The following is a 15795-nucleotide window of genomic DNA, read 5'->3' on the forward strand; positions in this document are numbered from 1 at the left end:
TTTGTTTGTTTGTGGACATTTTTATAACACAAAGGGGCTGATTTAGTAAAGGTCTGTGTGTGTAGAAACGTGCAAACTTGACATGTGCAAGCTGATCTACTAACGCAGCGCACTGAGGTTTGTGTCTTTCAACTGTGCAAAATAATTTAGTACCTTTTATTTGGGATCTTAGTGAATCAGGCCCTTAGTGTTTCTACACATCATTTAATTGAACCCTTTCCTCTGGCTGGGAGCTTGTGTAATGTATCATGTTGTCATATTGAGCTGCTCGATGTTCCTACAGACCCTGATCTGATCATGATCTGCTGAACCAAACTCACCCAGAAACCATTTCTCCAGCGCCTCCCTTAGGTCCAGAGACCCGGTGCCAGCGAACAGATTCTCTCCGGTTTCCTCCAGGTCTGGGTTGTGGTTCCAGACACATTTAGCAGCGTAACCTTCTGCTATCACCTTCAGACTCGGATCCCATTTCTACAAAAACACAACGACAGTTATCATGATCAGTTTCTGGGACAATCAGTGGACTCTTCACCAGGTCAGTTTGTGAACAGGAAGTCGTCGTGCTGTTAAAGCAGCAGCTTGATGGGAAGGAAACAGCTGCGTGATGATTGACAGGCTGTGGTCAGAGTCAGCGGTCAGGTCTGGGTTATGTGAGTAAAGAGGAAATAAACTGTGATGCAGCACAGTGAGGTCTGATCACCCTGCAGGGTTTCATCTGAAAACATACATGAAGGTTTGTTGGATGATTTAATAATGAGTAATGACTCAGAAACAATGTGGTGTATTTATCTAAATTATTCTTCACTTTCCTTTTCCCACATTTCCTTCATAAGATATTAAACATCAGATCATTTTACAACAATGTGACAGAGTGCAAACATCAGTCTTAATGTCACATCAAACTTGCAGCTGACTTAACAGCACCAATGTTATAGTAAACAGACATGAATATTGTAATATATGTAATTATAATTATAATAATTATAATGATAATCACAATAAACAGCCCTCCACTATGTGTACATGTTGTTCCCAGAGAGGGTTAGAGAGCTGTACAGGCCATAAAAACAATGATAAATCAAAAACAGCTACACAATAATGTGATCGACTAATTGAAAGCAGGTTTAAAAGAAAATAAACATTTCTAAACGGATCAATTTAAAATCATGAGTTCAGTCTCTTCCTGTGAAACACAACAAACGGGTTATCTTACATCACTGTGTGGGCTGAAACCTTCCACACAGTGATTTATAAAAGTAAACATGAAGAAGAAGACTTAAAGATTTACTGTCAGCTGAACCCACAGGAAGAAACGCTGCATTCAATTACTAGTTGGAAATTGGGATTTGGGGTTTTCTACTCCCTGACAGGGAAAACACATTCTTTACAGCTTTGTAGTTAGAAATTCCTCATCGGAGGGTTGGGCATGAAAAGTACTGCAGTATTATAGTGATGTAGTATGCAGTATTACAGTAAAAGTACTGCAGTATTATGAGTGATGTAGTATGCAGTATTACAGTAAAAGTACTGCAGTATTATAGTGATGTAGTATGCAGTATTACAGTAAAAGTACTGCAGTATTATAGTGATGTAGTATGCAGTATTACAGTAAAAGTACTGCAGTATTACAGTAAAAGTACTGCAGTATTATAGTGATGTAGTATGCAGTATTACAGTAAAAGTACTGCAGTATTATGAGTGATGTAGTATGCAGTATTACAGTAAAAGTACTGCAGTATTATGAGTGATGTAGTATGCAGTATTACAGTAAAAGTACTGCAGTATTATGAGTGATGTAGTATGCAGTATTACAGTAAAAGTACTGCAGTATTATGAGCGATGTAGTATGCAGTATTACAGTAAAAGTACTGCAGTATTATGAGCGATGTAGTATGCAGTATTACAGTAAAAGTACTGCAGTATTATGAGCGATGTAGTATGCAGTATTACAGTAAAAGTACTGCAGTATTATGAGCGATGTAGTATGCAGTATTACAGTAAAAGTACTGCAGTATTATGAGCGATGTAGTATGCAGTATTACAGTAAAAGTACTGCAGTATTATGAATGATGTAGTATGCAGTATTACAGTAAAAGTACTGCAGTATTATAGTGATGTAGTATGCAGTATTACAGTAAAAGTACTGCAGTATTATGAGTGATGTAGTATGCAGTATTACAGTAAAAGTACTGCAGTATTATGAGTGATGTAGTATGCAGTATTACAGTAAAAGTACTGCAGTATTATGAGTGATGTAGTATGCAGTATTACAGTAAAAGTACTGCAGTATTATGAGCGATGTAGTATGCAGTATTACAGTAAAAGTACTGCAGTATTATGAGCGATGTAGTATGCAGTATTACAGTAAAAGTACTGCAGTATTATAGTGATGTAGTATGCAGTATTACAGTAAAAGTACTGCAGTATTATAGTGATGTAGTATGCAGTATTACAGTAAAAGTACTGCAGTATCCGCCGCTGAAAATAGTCCCAAACAAACGTTCTACTTACTGTAAATCTACAGGAATGACTGAGCTGAAAGACGCTGACTCAGACAACATGACTTCTTGTTTTTTTTGTGTTTTTCTTACGAAACGCGAAGTTAACGAGGATTGACGCTAGTTTCCATCTCGTGGTTTGAGTCACTGTTGCTAAGATACCACGAGGAAGTACAACAGGACCCTGACTGAGAGTTTAATAATGCTCTGTGTGTGTGTGTGTGTGTGTGTGTGTGTGTGTGTGTGTGTGTGTCTGTGTGTGTGTGTGTGTGTGTGTGTGTGTGTGTGTGTGTGTGTGTGTGTGTGTGTGTGTGTGTGTGTGTGTGTGTGTGTGTGTGTTTATTTGTCCAGTGATGACACACACAACACAAACAATAGTCAGGGGTCTCCTTCACATTCCTCTCTCTCTCTCTCCAGGCTCCCTCACCATCTGGTCTGTGTTATGAGTTTCAGGTCATGTAGTAACACACACACACACACACACACACACACACACACACACACACACACACACACACACACACACACACACACACACACACACACACCACCTCTGTCGGTCATCCGGTCTGTGAACAGCTGATCTTTATTTGTTCATCTCAGCAGAATAAACTATAAACTGATTCTGTTCATTCATTTGTTCATCTCATATAATCCCCCCCCCCCCCCCCCCCCCTCCAGAATAAGAAGTAATTCATGAACACATCACAGTTCAGAGTCTCTGATTCAAAGCACGGATAGAAATAAATGATCTGTTAATTGATTCCATTAATTTACCAGTAAGACCAGAAGCCATAAACAATCATTTACTATCAATCACAACTTGCTGTTTGGGTCTGATTGATTTTCTGACTGCTGTTTAACCCTCCTGTCGTCCTCCCGGGTCAAGGAAGGAAGGAAGAAGGAAATATGGAAGGAAGGAAGGAAGGAAGGAAGGAAGGAAGGAAGGCAGGAAGACTAGAGAAATGTTCTGTGGACTGATGGGGACGGAAAGAGAAGCGTTTAGTTTGGAACCTCCTCTCATCACATGGAGCTGGTACTATCATGGTCTGAATCTGCTTGGCTGGTTCTGGACCAGTCTGCAGTCACTGATCCAGCTTTGAGTTCTACAGGAACATGTGGAGGAATCGGTCTATGACCTGGTGCTTAAAGACAACAACAAAAAACACACAAACTATTCCAACAAAGATTTGATCAAAAGAAAGTTCGGAGTCAAAGTTCTGAACTCAAGTCTACAGAAATACTCAGAAGGACCCGAAGCTAAAAGTCTAGAGCGATGTTCTGATATTTGAAGTTATTGCTGTGAAAGATGATGAAGCTTGAGTTCACATATTCAGCCTCACACAGAGAGGAAGCATAGAAGAAGATTTGATCATTTTACTCAATAAATAAATACATTTAATGTTTTTGTGTCATTTGTTTAATTGGGTTCTCTTTATATAGTTTTAGGACTTGTGTCCTAAAAAATCTATTTATGCACAAATAGAGCTATGTGCCTATTAAATATATATACTTAATATTAAGGGGGGGCGGGGGGCGGGGGGGGGGGTATCTCTCCAATATAAGACGATCTGATACGTATCTACAGGCTACGATACATTTTAATATGGAACGATTTGTTGGGATATGATGTAATCTGATACAGTTCCTTGTTTAAAGTGACATTAAAGCCTGATTTATGGTTCTGCGTCTGAACGGCGGCGTAGCTACGCAGAGCTCTCTGCGTCGACGTGGACCGCTACACCGTAGCCTGGCGGGCACCTACAAAAAATCCTAACTACACGTCACAGCAACGCAGACCGCAAGGGCTGTGATTGGTCCGCTCAAAACGTCAGCTCCTCCGGCAGGTATGTGTTTTCTGTTATTAGCGCACATAGCTCGCTGTACTTTAGTTCTGTTTCACATCTTTACATGTTGCAGAGGTTTTATCTAATGTTTCGTTCTTCTTGTAAAATGTATTCAGGTTTATAGTCCTGAACTATTAACAGTGTTCAGTGATGGAGGACTGTATCACAGTGTTTCCACACAGTCATTTAAAGTAGCTGATCAGCTTCTATTGAGCTTCATCAGTGTGAGTTAATCATATCAAGTGATATCTGACACATTTACTGTCTTTTTAGCAGTAAATTCCCTCTTAGTGTTTCCCTGTTGAGCTGTGGTGGAAGTATAGTAACACAAAGACTTTGCTACTAAAACACTGTAATGTTGAAACATAGAAGATGAAGATTTGACTGAAGCTTCATATTAGCTTCAGATCAACTTTTAAATCCATGTTTCCACAGAAGGAGGACTGTGGGTTTAGTCCTCCATCACTTCCATTGTAAACATGATGAAGGGATCTTCTAATGGTCAGTATGAACAGGAGGAATCATTACAGTAAACATGATGAAGGGATCTTCTAATGGTCAGTATGAACAGGAGGAATCATTACAGACAGAACAGCAGCTCCCTTCATTTCTATGGCCGGCAGTTAGTTTGGTTTCATATTAAAGCAGAGCAGGAAGTAGACGGCTTTGTTAGTGAGTGCAGGTATGTGGATATTTCCTGCAGTTCTGCTTCATATTAAACTAAAAGACTCATTTGTTCGCTGCAGTGAAAGAGAAGCTGAACTATCAGAGTGATGAGTTAACTGGGATTCAGTGGTTTCTAATCAGCAATAATCAGCAGATGAGGATGTTTCAGAGTGAAGCTCACAGCTGGACTGAACTTCCTGAATCACACTGAACCAGCAGCAGACTAGTTAGACTGGTTTGTGTGCTGGGCTCAGTCCAGTCCTCCATCTCTTATTATCCTCCAGTTGTTCTTTTCCCTCATCCTCTTGTTTCCTGGCCTCCTTTTTGTCTTTCTCCTCTCTTTCTTTCACTCCTTCACCTCTTTCCTTTCCTTCATTCCTTCACCTCTTTCCTTTCCTTCACTCCTTCACCTCTTTCCTTTCCTTCACTCCTCCACCTCTGCACTTGAAAAAACAGGGAGAAAATCAAGTTTATGGAAATGTCCCGGTGGGGCTTCCATACCAGCAGAGACAGGCTGAGATCTCCCCCGGGGCACACACACACACACACACACACACACACACACACACACACACACACACACACACACACACACACACACACACACACACACACACACCAACACACACACACAAACACACATTTCTAAGGGCCTCCTTCATTCACCTCATCTCTCTCTCTGTCTGAACCCTCCCTCTCTTCACCTCCCTCCCTCTCTTCACCTCCCTCCCTCTCTTCGCCTCCCTCTCTTCGCCTCCCTCTCTTCGCCTCCCTCCCTCCCTTTCTTCGCCTCCCTCTCTTCGCCTCCCTCTCTTCGCCTCCCTCCCTCCCTTTCTTCGCCTCCCTCTCTTCGCCTCCCTCCCTCTCTTCGCCTCCCTCTCTTCGCCTCCCTCTCTTCGCCTCCCTCCCTCCCTCTCTTCGCCTCCCTCCCTCTCTTCGCCTCCCTCTCTTCGCCTCCCTCTCTCCTCTCTTGGTCTCTCAGCTCTTTCCCAACACTCTTCTCTTCCTCTGTTGCTCAACCCTGACCGCTGACGTCCTCCCGTCTGGTTTCCCTGCTGTGTTCCTCTTCTGACTCTCATGTTATCACACACACACACACATACACACACACACACACACACACACACACTCCCCGCTGTGTTCCTCTTCTGACTCTCATGTTATCGGCTGCAGGGAAACACCCGTCTGTTCCTTGAACCCCAGCCTGCATCTACTGGTGTGTTTAATGCAGAGAATCTTTTAACCCTCCTGTTGTCCTAGAGTCAAGGAAGGAAGGGAAGAAGGAAAGGAGGGAGGAAGGAAGGAAGGGAGGAAGGGAGGGAGGAAGAAGGAAGGGAAGGAGGAAGGAAGGAAGGAAAGAAAGAAAGAAAGAAAGAAAGAAAGAAAGAAAGAAAGAAAGAAAGAAAGCAAGAAAGAAAGAAAGAAAGAAAGAAAGAAAGAAAGAAAGAAAGAAAGCAAGAAAGAAAGAGGGAGGGAGGAAGGAAGGATAGAATGAAGGAAGAAAGGGGGATGGAGGAAGGAAAGAAATAGAGAAGGATGGAGGGAGGAAAGGAAGGAAGGAAGGAAGGAAGGACAGAGGGAATTCCTTTATTTATTAATTGATTGAAAATGATTAAATCTTCTTCTATGTTTCCTCTCTGTGTGAACTCTGCTTCATCATCTTTCACAGCAATAACTTCAACTATCAGCCGGAACGTCGCTCTAGACTTTTAGCTTCGGGTCCTTCTGAGTGTTTCTGTAGACTTGAGTTCAGGACTTCATTTCCTCCTGCAGCACCAGGAGGTCCACATGCCTCCTGCAGCACCAGGAGGTCCACATGCCTCCTGCAGCACCAGCAGGTCCACATGCCTCCTGCAGCACCAGCAGGTCCACATGCCTCCTGCAGCACCAGGAGGTCCACAAGCCTCCTGCAGCACCAGCAGGTCCACATGCCTCCTGCAGCACCAGCAGGTCCACATGCCTCCTGCAGCACCAGCAGGTCCACATGCCTCCTGCAGCACCAGCAGGTCCACATGCCACATCAGAGTTAAATACCAACACAACTGTGATTTCCATATAACTGGGTTCAGACATTCAGTCGCCTTCAGGATTAATTTAATAGAATTAAAAATGTAATTAAATCTGATCCTCTGACTGTTCTTCAGAATATTAATTTATGACCAAAAGCCTCTAAACTAATAACTAATAACATTCCTATCAGCTTTACGTCTGCTTGGTGTTAATAAGCAATGTTGGCAGAGATCCATTAATATTCCCCTCCTACGGTTCCTACGATCTCTGTGGTGCTAATCCTCCAAATCTCTATTAATACGCTCAGTGAGAGCAGCGAGTCTAACACTCAATGTTTCTACATGCAGGTTTAACCCTCCTGTCGTCCTCCCTCCCTCCTTCCTTCCTTCCTTCCTTCCTTCCTTCCTTCCTTCCTTCCTTCCTTCCTTCCTTCCTTCCTTCCTTCCTTTCCTTCCTTTTTTCCTTCCACACACATTTCTGAGGGCCTCCTTCATTCCCCTCCTCTCTCTCTCTGTCTGAACCCTCCTTCTCTCCCTCTCTTGGTCTCTCAGCTCTTTCCCAACACTCTTCTTATCATCACAGTTGGTATTTAACTCTGAAGCAAACATGTAGACCTCCTGGTGCTGCAGGAGGAAATGAACCAAAGTCTAAAAGAAACATCAACTGAAACACATCTGGAGACAGCGGTGGACCAAAACATCAAATTTCTGCTTTTAATCCATTTAGAGAGAATATATTAGAGGATTATGGCAAAAATGTCTAAGTGGTGTAACCATAAAAATTTTGTACCAAATAATTCAACTTGCTTAACCCTCCTGTTGTCCTCAGGGAAACGGGGTCAATTTGACCCGGGTGGACAACAGGAGGGTTAAAAACAGTAAATTGTCAATAAAACACCAAATCAACTAGTTTGGCATGATCTTACATTATAACTTAAATATTAAATAAAGGTAATGGAATACAATTGTTCTAAATATTACATTTAATATATTTCTTGCCGACTCTTATTAGTCACTGATCTGTTTACATCCAAACCAACAATGAACTGATCTACTAACAAGTATAAATGTGTGTATCTTATTCCTTTGTTGTTGTTAAAAACTATTTAAAACATGTCCGAGCATGTCTGTGTGAGCGTCATGCTGTTATAGGAATGTCTGAACTGTGAACGCTGTGAGGTCTCTGAGACACGCAACAAACAATGATGAGTTCCTGTTTTATTAACCTTCGTGTCGTCCTCCCGGGTCAAATTGACCCCGTCTGTTTTGACCGTTCCTTCTTTCCTCCCTTCCTTCCTTCCTTCTGTCCTCCCTTCCTCCCTCTCTCGCTCCTTTTTTACGTCCCTCCTTCCTTCCTCCCTTCCTTCCTTCCTTCTGTCCTTCCTTCCTCCCTCTCTCGCTCCTTTTTTACGTCCCTCCTTCCTTCCTTCCTTCCTTCCTTCATTTCTTCCTTCCTTCCTTCCCTCCTCACTTCCTTCTTTCCTCCCTTCCTCTGTCTGTCTTTCTTTCCTCCCCATTACCTTCCTTCTTTCCTCTGTCCTTCTTTCCTTCCTTCCTCCCTTCCTCTTTTCCTTTCTCCTTCCATCTCTCCTTCCTTCTTTCCTCTCATCTTTCCTCCCTCCTTTCCTTCCTTCTGCACCCTTGCATCCTTCCTTCCTCCCTCCCTTTCTTCCTTTCCTTCCTTACTTCCTTCCTTCCTCCCTCCTTTCCTTCCTTCTTCCTTCCTTCCATCCTTCCTTCCTCCCCCCTTCCTTCCTTCTTCCTTCCTTCCTTCCCCCTTTCCTTCTTCCTCCATCCCTTCCATCCTTCCTTCCTCCCTTCCTTCCTTGACTCGAGGACAACAGGAGGGTTAAACTTTAAAGTTTACAGTTCAATAAAAGGCTTCTGAGATTTTAGTTTGTTGGCAGGAAAATGAATGAATGAAGTTCATCGTGGGAATAATACAACAGAGGCTCTTGTTGTTTAAGGTGTGGAAAGAAATTTTATCTCTTTCTGATGAAATATGAAAAACAGGCTGGTGCTTGAGATAAAGAGGAATCCTATCTTATTATCGTCTCCTGTCCTCAGGCTGCTCACCTTCACACTGTTAGAGCAGCTTGTTGGTGAGATCAGCAGCAACTCAGAGCCTCAGAGAAGCTCTCTATAACTGTGAAGTGTCCTGGAACTGGAAAACATTACATTTTGAAGCGGTTTTGATTTTTAACATTAAGATATTTTGGTCCTTGTTTCATAAAATGATTGACGTGGTTCTGTCAGGGCCCGGTAGTGTTGTTATGTATTTTATAGGTTTAGTTTTTGTCTTGTCTACTTCCTGTTTTATTTTGGTGTGTTTTCCCTTGTCTTGTCTAGCTTCCTCCCCTCCTGTTTGCCTCCCTTCCCCTAATGTTATCCAGGGTATATATTTCCCTTTTGGGCCAGATCGTCTTTTCAGTTTCGTGTAAGTTTCTTTTCAGTCTAGTGTTATGTCCAGTTTTGCCTTTTGGACCCCGAGTTTTGAGTGATTTTGTACTTCTGCCCTGTGTTTTGGATTTCCTGGTTTTTGACTTCTGGACTGATTAAACTACTGAGAACTCTTCATCCTTGTGCCGCTGTCTCTGCTTGACAGGTTCAAACTGGAACAACTGCAGTCGAGTGCGGTTTTAAATCCTCAAATGGTAAAAAACTCTCCTGAAGTCAGAAGGTCAGATCATCGTCCTCACATCTCCATAGAGAGTTAAACAAACTGCAGCTTCTCTCCGCTCCACCGACCAAACCAAAACAACCAGCCGGCCCCGACCTGCCCCGACCTGCCCCGACCTCCCAAACACAAACCCAGCAGACCTTCAGTTCACCTGGAAATCCAGCTGAGAGCTACAAGCTGATCTCTGGAGAGAAGCAGGAAAACTCAACCAAATGACAACGGAGTCGAGATCGAACTATAAACAGTAACACAGGATTTCATGCTGCATCTTTTCCCTCGTCTGTGTGAGAGGAAGTGTAATCTAACGCAGGATTGGTTAACGAAATCCCTCTTAGACCAATGACGACTATGATGTAGAGACGAGGTAGTATATAAATAGTAGGGTTGGGTTTAAAAAATGACGATACCAGAACCAATCCAAGTACTCTTAAAGTGACACTGATATAACTGAGCACTTCATTAGATAGCCATCACACATTTAGTGCACTTGCTTTTATCTGGTGTAACAGACGTGTAATGTAGACACACTTTAGAGCATTTAGGTGGCATCTCGGTTGCTGAACTCTGATTCTCCACCACAGACGGGACTGAATTTGGCCGACAGGTCGCTATTTGCTTACCTCTGCTTTAAAGGTATTGAGTACCGATACCAAGCCCTAGTAAATAATATACAAATGACTGTAAGATGATTATTGTTTGACTGTCTGGGCTGTAATGAGTTTCACCACTTCACTGAATTATAGATCAGTTACAAAATGTATGATCTTCAAGTTTGGACCAAATGTTGTTCAATGTGATTTCTGGTAAAAAGGGTATATTTTCCAAGATTGAAAGAACTTAAACTTCAGAGCGGTAAATATACGAGCTACGTATCCAACAGCTGACTACAGAACTGGAGAGACGAGTATTTCTCTAAAGTGGTTTCATCATCAGTTCTCTGCATTAAAACACAAAAACAGACACAAGCAAAGATAATTAGAACAAGACAGAGTTTAGATGTGTGTTTGTGTTCTGGGAACGCTCTGAAGGAAAGAAGCAGAAACAAAGAGAAGGGTGGATATATTCCAGTACAATCAGCTCAATAACAGACTGAGGATGGTCTTTCTTCTTCTTACACAGCTTCAGTCAGTTTATTCCTTCTCTCCACATGGTGCCTGATTTAACTCAGATCTATAACTAGAACTCAGATTAACGCTCTCTGCTGATGGACACCATCGACCCACAGCTGGAAACCATTAAATGAAAGCAAATATTACGTCTTTATAGAAGCACTTTGTTTTCTCTTCATTCAGAATTTGAACAATATTTACAAACTCTCAGCACAAAATGGAAAAATACAAAACAGTATATTATGTTTATGAGTGTATAATACAGTACATACTGTGTATCGGGACATTATGTGTAGAGTTCGGCGATACCACACATTTCAATCAGCCATTATTACAACTACAGTATGTGTGTGACTGAGATTGACTCAAGATGTGTATTTTAATTACTCATATTATTCACACACTTAGCAACCACCTTAGCAACCACCTTAGGAACCACCTTAGCAACCACCTGAGCAACCACCTTAGGAACCACCTTAGAAACCACCTTAGCAACCACCTTAGGAACCACCTTAGGAACCACCTTAGCAACCACCTGAGCAACCACCTTAGGAACCACCTTAGAAACCACCTTAGCAACCACCTTAGGAACCACCTTAGGAACCACCTTAGCAACCACCTGAGCAACCACCTTAGGAACCACCTTAGAAACCACCTTAGCAACCACCTTAGCAACCACCTTAGTAACCGCCTTAGCAACCACCTTAGTAACCAACTTAGCAACCAACTTAGCAACCACCATAGCAACCACCTTAGGAACCACCTTAGAAACCACCTTAGCAACCACCTTAGGAACCACTTTAGGAACCACCTTAGCAACCACCATAGCAACAAAGACTGTGAAACAGATGATGGTTTGTGATGTCATCACGAGGACGAGGTACATGTAACTTCACAGGTTGAGTTTTGACTTGCAGGTAGCATTTCTGAGTTTCTGAGCTTTGACCATGTTTGACCAGAATATGAAGCTTTTAAGTTAAATTCACGGGTACTTTTATGTTACTTGATTATTTTTATACTTAATACTTCTACTCTCCCACATTTCAGATGAAAATATTGCATTTTTAAAGATGTCATATATAATAATATATCAGTCAGAGGGACCTAATCACTACTTTTACTGTAATACTGCATACTACATCGCTCATAATACTGCAGTACTTTTACTGTAATACTGCATACTACATCACTCATAATACTGCAGTACTTTTACTGTAATACTGCATACTACATCACTCATAATACTGCAGTACTTTTACTGTAATACTGCATACTACATCGCTCATAATACTGCAGTACTTTTACTGTAATACTGCATACTACATCACTCATAATACTGCAGTACTTTTACTGTAATACTGCATACTACATCACTCATAATACTGCAGTACTTTTACTGTAATACTGCATACTACATCGCTCATAATACTGCAGTACTTTTACTGTAATACTGCATACTACATCACTCATAATACTGCAGTACTTTTACTGTAATACTGCATACTACATCACTCATAATACTGCAGTACTTTTACTGTAATACTGCATACTACATCACTATAATACTGCAGTACTTTAACTGTAATACTGCATACTACATCACTCATAATACTGCAGTACTTTTACTGTAGTACTGCATACTACATCACTCATAATACTGCATACTACATCACTCATAATACTGCAGTACTTTTACTGTAATACTGCATACTACATCACTCATAATACTGCAGTACTTTTACTGTAATACTGCATACTACATCGCTCATAATACTGCAGTACTTTTACTGTAATACTGCATACTACATCACTCATTATACTGCTGTTTAAAGTATAAAATCAGAGTAAACTGACAGAAAGTCTCAGATTCATACCAGGTTGTTGTTTCCTGAACATTTTAAAGCTTCTAACATCTTTTATCTCACTGACAGAAACAACAGAGACGAGGAAACTGACGTCTTTATATGACCCTTTAAATAAATGTTTCTACTCATTTCAGATGTTCATCATATTTCTTCTTCCCCACATAGTTTCAGTGTGACTTGTTGAGGTTTGGAGTCATCAGATCGTCTTCCTACAATGACGCCCAGTGGTTGGTTGGAGCTGCTCCAAATACGACCAAATTAAATCAGTAGAAGTCAGCAGCAGCTTCTCTGTGCTGCATAATGACGAGTTTGTGACGGAGGAACCTCGCTGTCAACAGGCTCATTGAAAACTTTTAATCTGCTTTCTCTGAAACTTTAATCTGATCATAGTCATAATTCATTCATTAGTCATGATTCACATTTAGTTTGCTGTCCGTGTTTCGTCTTTTGAAACCGCAGCGTCGGCACTTTGACGTTGAGTCATCTCATGACACCACTTTCAGTGACGTTAGCAGTATTTACTCATCTTTAAAACTGCGTTTGTCCGTCTTTCATAATAATGACACATTACTCAACCAAAATAAATACTATGAGTGTCTGCTGCTGTAATTCATATTGAAAAGGTTCAGATTTAAATTAAAGTTTTAAAAAAGTGGTTGCTTTCATTAAACTGCTGAAAATGAACTTTAAAGCTCAACTTTTCAGACAAAAAAAGAAAAGAAAAAGTCATTACAATGAAAAATTACAATTCAGACTTTTAGCAGAGCTGTACTTCAGATGCAGATCCCTCATCAATATATATTGATCATAAGAGAAACTAATGAATGTTTTCTTTATGAAGACAACATGATGTGCACAAAGCTGTTTCATATTTAATATAAACTTTATTAAAGTGAGCTGAATCTGATTCAACACCAACATTTTAGACTTTGATCACAGACGGTGGATAGTTTATGTACTTTTTATCATTTCAAGCCTTACATTTATATTTATTGATTTTATTCAAGTTCTCTTCTTAAGCAGCATTTAGACTGAAACAGGACAGAACATCTAAAGTCTTTTCAGATTTTCCTGCATGTATTTCTGACATTTATTGGACAGTATTGAGTATCAGCTGTATTAGTATCACACTTCTTACTGTTGATTATTCAGTCAAACCGAAGCTCATTCTGTTCTAACTTTCACTAAATACCCAAAAAATGAGCCGAATGAAAAGATGCTTGATATAACTAATCTGTCCTGAGGTGTGTGTCGGGCTCCAGGTGTCTTACCAGAGGCAGCATGGCCGAGGCGCTGGGGGAAACCTGTCCTCTGTAGTGGTTATGAAGCTCCACCAGCAGCTCCTCCTGCTCCTCGCTCAGAAAGCTCCAGGCTCCAGGGACCAGCAGGGCCCCCAGCAGCAGCCATGCCCAGAGAGGGGCTGCCGTCGGCGGGCAGAGGCAGCGGCGGCCTGACCCCCTCCTGGAGCTGGTGGCCCGGACAGAGGCTCCGTCCTGGGCAGTCCGTGGGGTCGAGACCTCCTGCTGGGTGGAGGAGACCTCCTGCTTGGTGGAGGAGACCCCCTGGAGCTCAGAGAGGCTCCACTGGTGCATGATGGGAAACAGAGTCCTGAGGGATGTATCCTGGAGTGGTCAGTCCAGAGTCCAGCAGAGAGATTGTGATCAACAACAGTATGTGTGTCTTTGTGTGTGTTTACAATAGGCTACTTGTCTTTGTCTGTGTGTGTGTTTGTGTGTGTGTGCGCGTGTAAATGTGTGTTTGTGTGTATGTGCGTGTGTGTTTGTGTGTGTGTTAAGACTCAGTTGAAGTGTGTGTGTGTTCCCTCTTCAGTGCCTCGCTCTCTCAGCTCTGCCGATCCCTCTTTCTGACCCGGCTTTAAGAGTTAGAGGATCCTCCCCTGCACACACACACACACACACACACACACACACACACACACACACACACACACACACGCACACACACACACACACACACACACACACACAGAGTTCCCATTTCACACACTGCACCGACTGGTACAGTCCTCTTACTCTCCATATCCTCTGTGTCTCCATCTCTTTCTTTCTTTCTCTCTCTTCTCTTTGTTCTTCCCTCTTCTGGTTTCTGTTCTTTTCCTTCATGTCAGGATAGTAAACAAGGTGCTTAAAAGGATTTGGCTGAAAACTTTCTATATGTCTGGGTCAATGAGGTGTTTCTGTGTCCATGTGGTTTATTTTAAATTTAAAGTGTTAAAATGATAAAATAAACGTATGAATAACTTTCACACATTCTTTTTTTGTGGACCCAGCATCAAATTTCTGCTTTTAATGCATTTAGAGAGAATATATTAGAGGATTATGGTAAAAATGTCTAAGTGGTGTAACCATAAAAACTTTGTACCAAATAATTCAACTTGCTTAAAAACAGTAAATAGTCAATAAAACACCATATCAACTAGTTTGGCATGATCTTACATTATAACTTTATATTAAATAAAGGTAATGGAATACAATTGTTCTAAATATTACATTTACTCTGGGTTACCATGGAGATCAGGACACATTTACATGTTTTAAATGAAGTCATTATTAGTATAAGTCCACTTAAATACACTGTAGGTGATAAAATATGTAATATGTATCATTCTTTTGTGGTCACACCATTTGACATTTTCAGGCGCATTCAGTCTTTTGGTAAAAAATGGTGCAAATGTCATTTCAAATGATATAAAACCAACAAAAATACTAAATGTACATTTTAACAAACCTGATGCTGCTTTTAAAACTAGTTTAACTGATTTATTAATTCATCATCTTACCAACACTTATTATTACTGAGACATAAATGTGTATCAAAACTGATCTTAATCCTCTGTTGTTAAAAACGACAAAAACAAAGTCACAAACTCTTGCCAGAGAATTGCTGGATTGATCCTTTAATATATAACAAGGCTCTGATGGGACAGTATAAGCTGTAAAATGAAGATTTATTTAGAACATTGGTGTCAAATATGCAGCCTGTGGTCCAGAACCGGTCCACTCCTTAACTTAGCAAAGTGGAATTACTTTCGTCACTCAGCATTCAGTCAAAGCTTCTGATCTTCCCGTCGACGTCCAGCTTTATAACCGATTCTCTTACC

General features: G+C 41.2%; 1 protein-coding gene across 1 annotated transcript in view; it reads right to left on the bottom strand.

The window, feature by feature from the left end:
- LOC133987781 (peptidase inhibitor 16-like) overlaps positions 1–14266 on the bottom strand; it is an 18744-nt gene extending 4478 nt beyond the window's left edge. The window contains exons 1-2 of the mRNA XM_062427221.1: positions 13946–14266; positions 321–471 (exon numbers count right to left, since the gene is read on the bottom strand). Coding sequence (XP_062283205.1) covers positions 321–471; positions 13946–14266 — 472 coding nt within the window. The remainder of the gene's footprint in view (positions 1–320; positions 472–13945) is intronic.
- Between the last annotated feature and the right edge of the window lie 1529 nt (positions 14267–15795).

The sequence above is a fragment of the Scomber scombrus genome, chromosome 10 (assembly GCF_963691925.1).
Source record: "Scomber scombrus chromosome 10, fScoSco1.1, whole genome shotgun sequence".
Classification (NCBI taxonomy): Eukaryota; Metazoa; Chordata; class Actinopteri; order Scombriformes; family Scombridae; genus Scomber; species Scomber scombrus.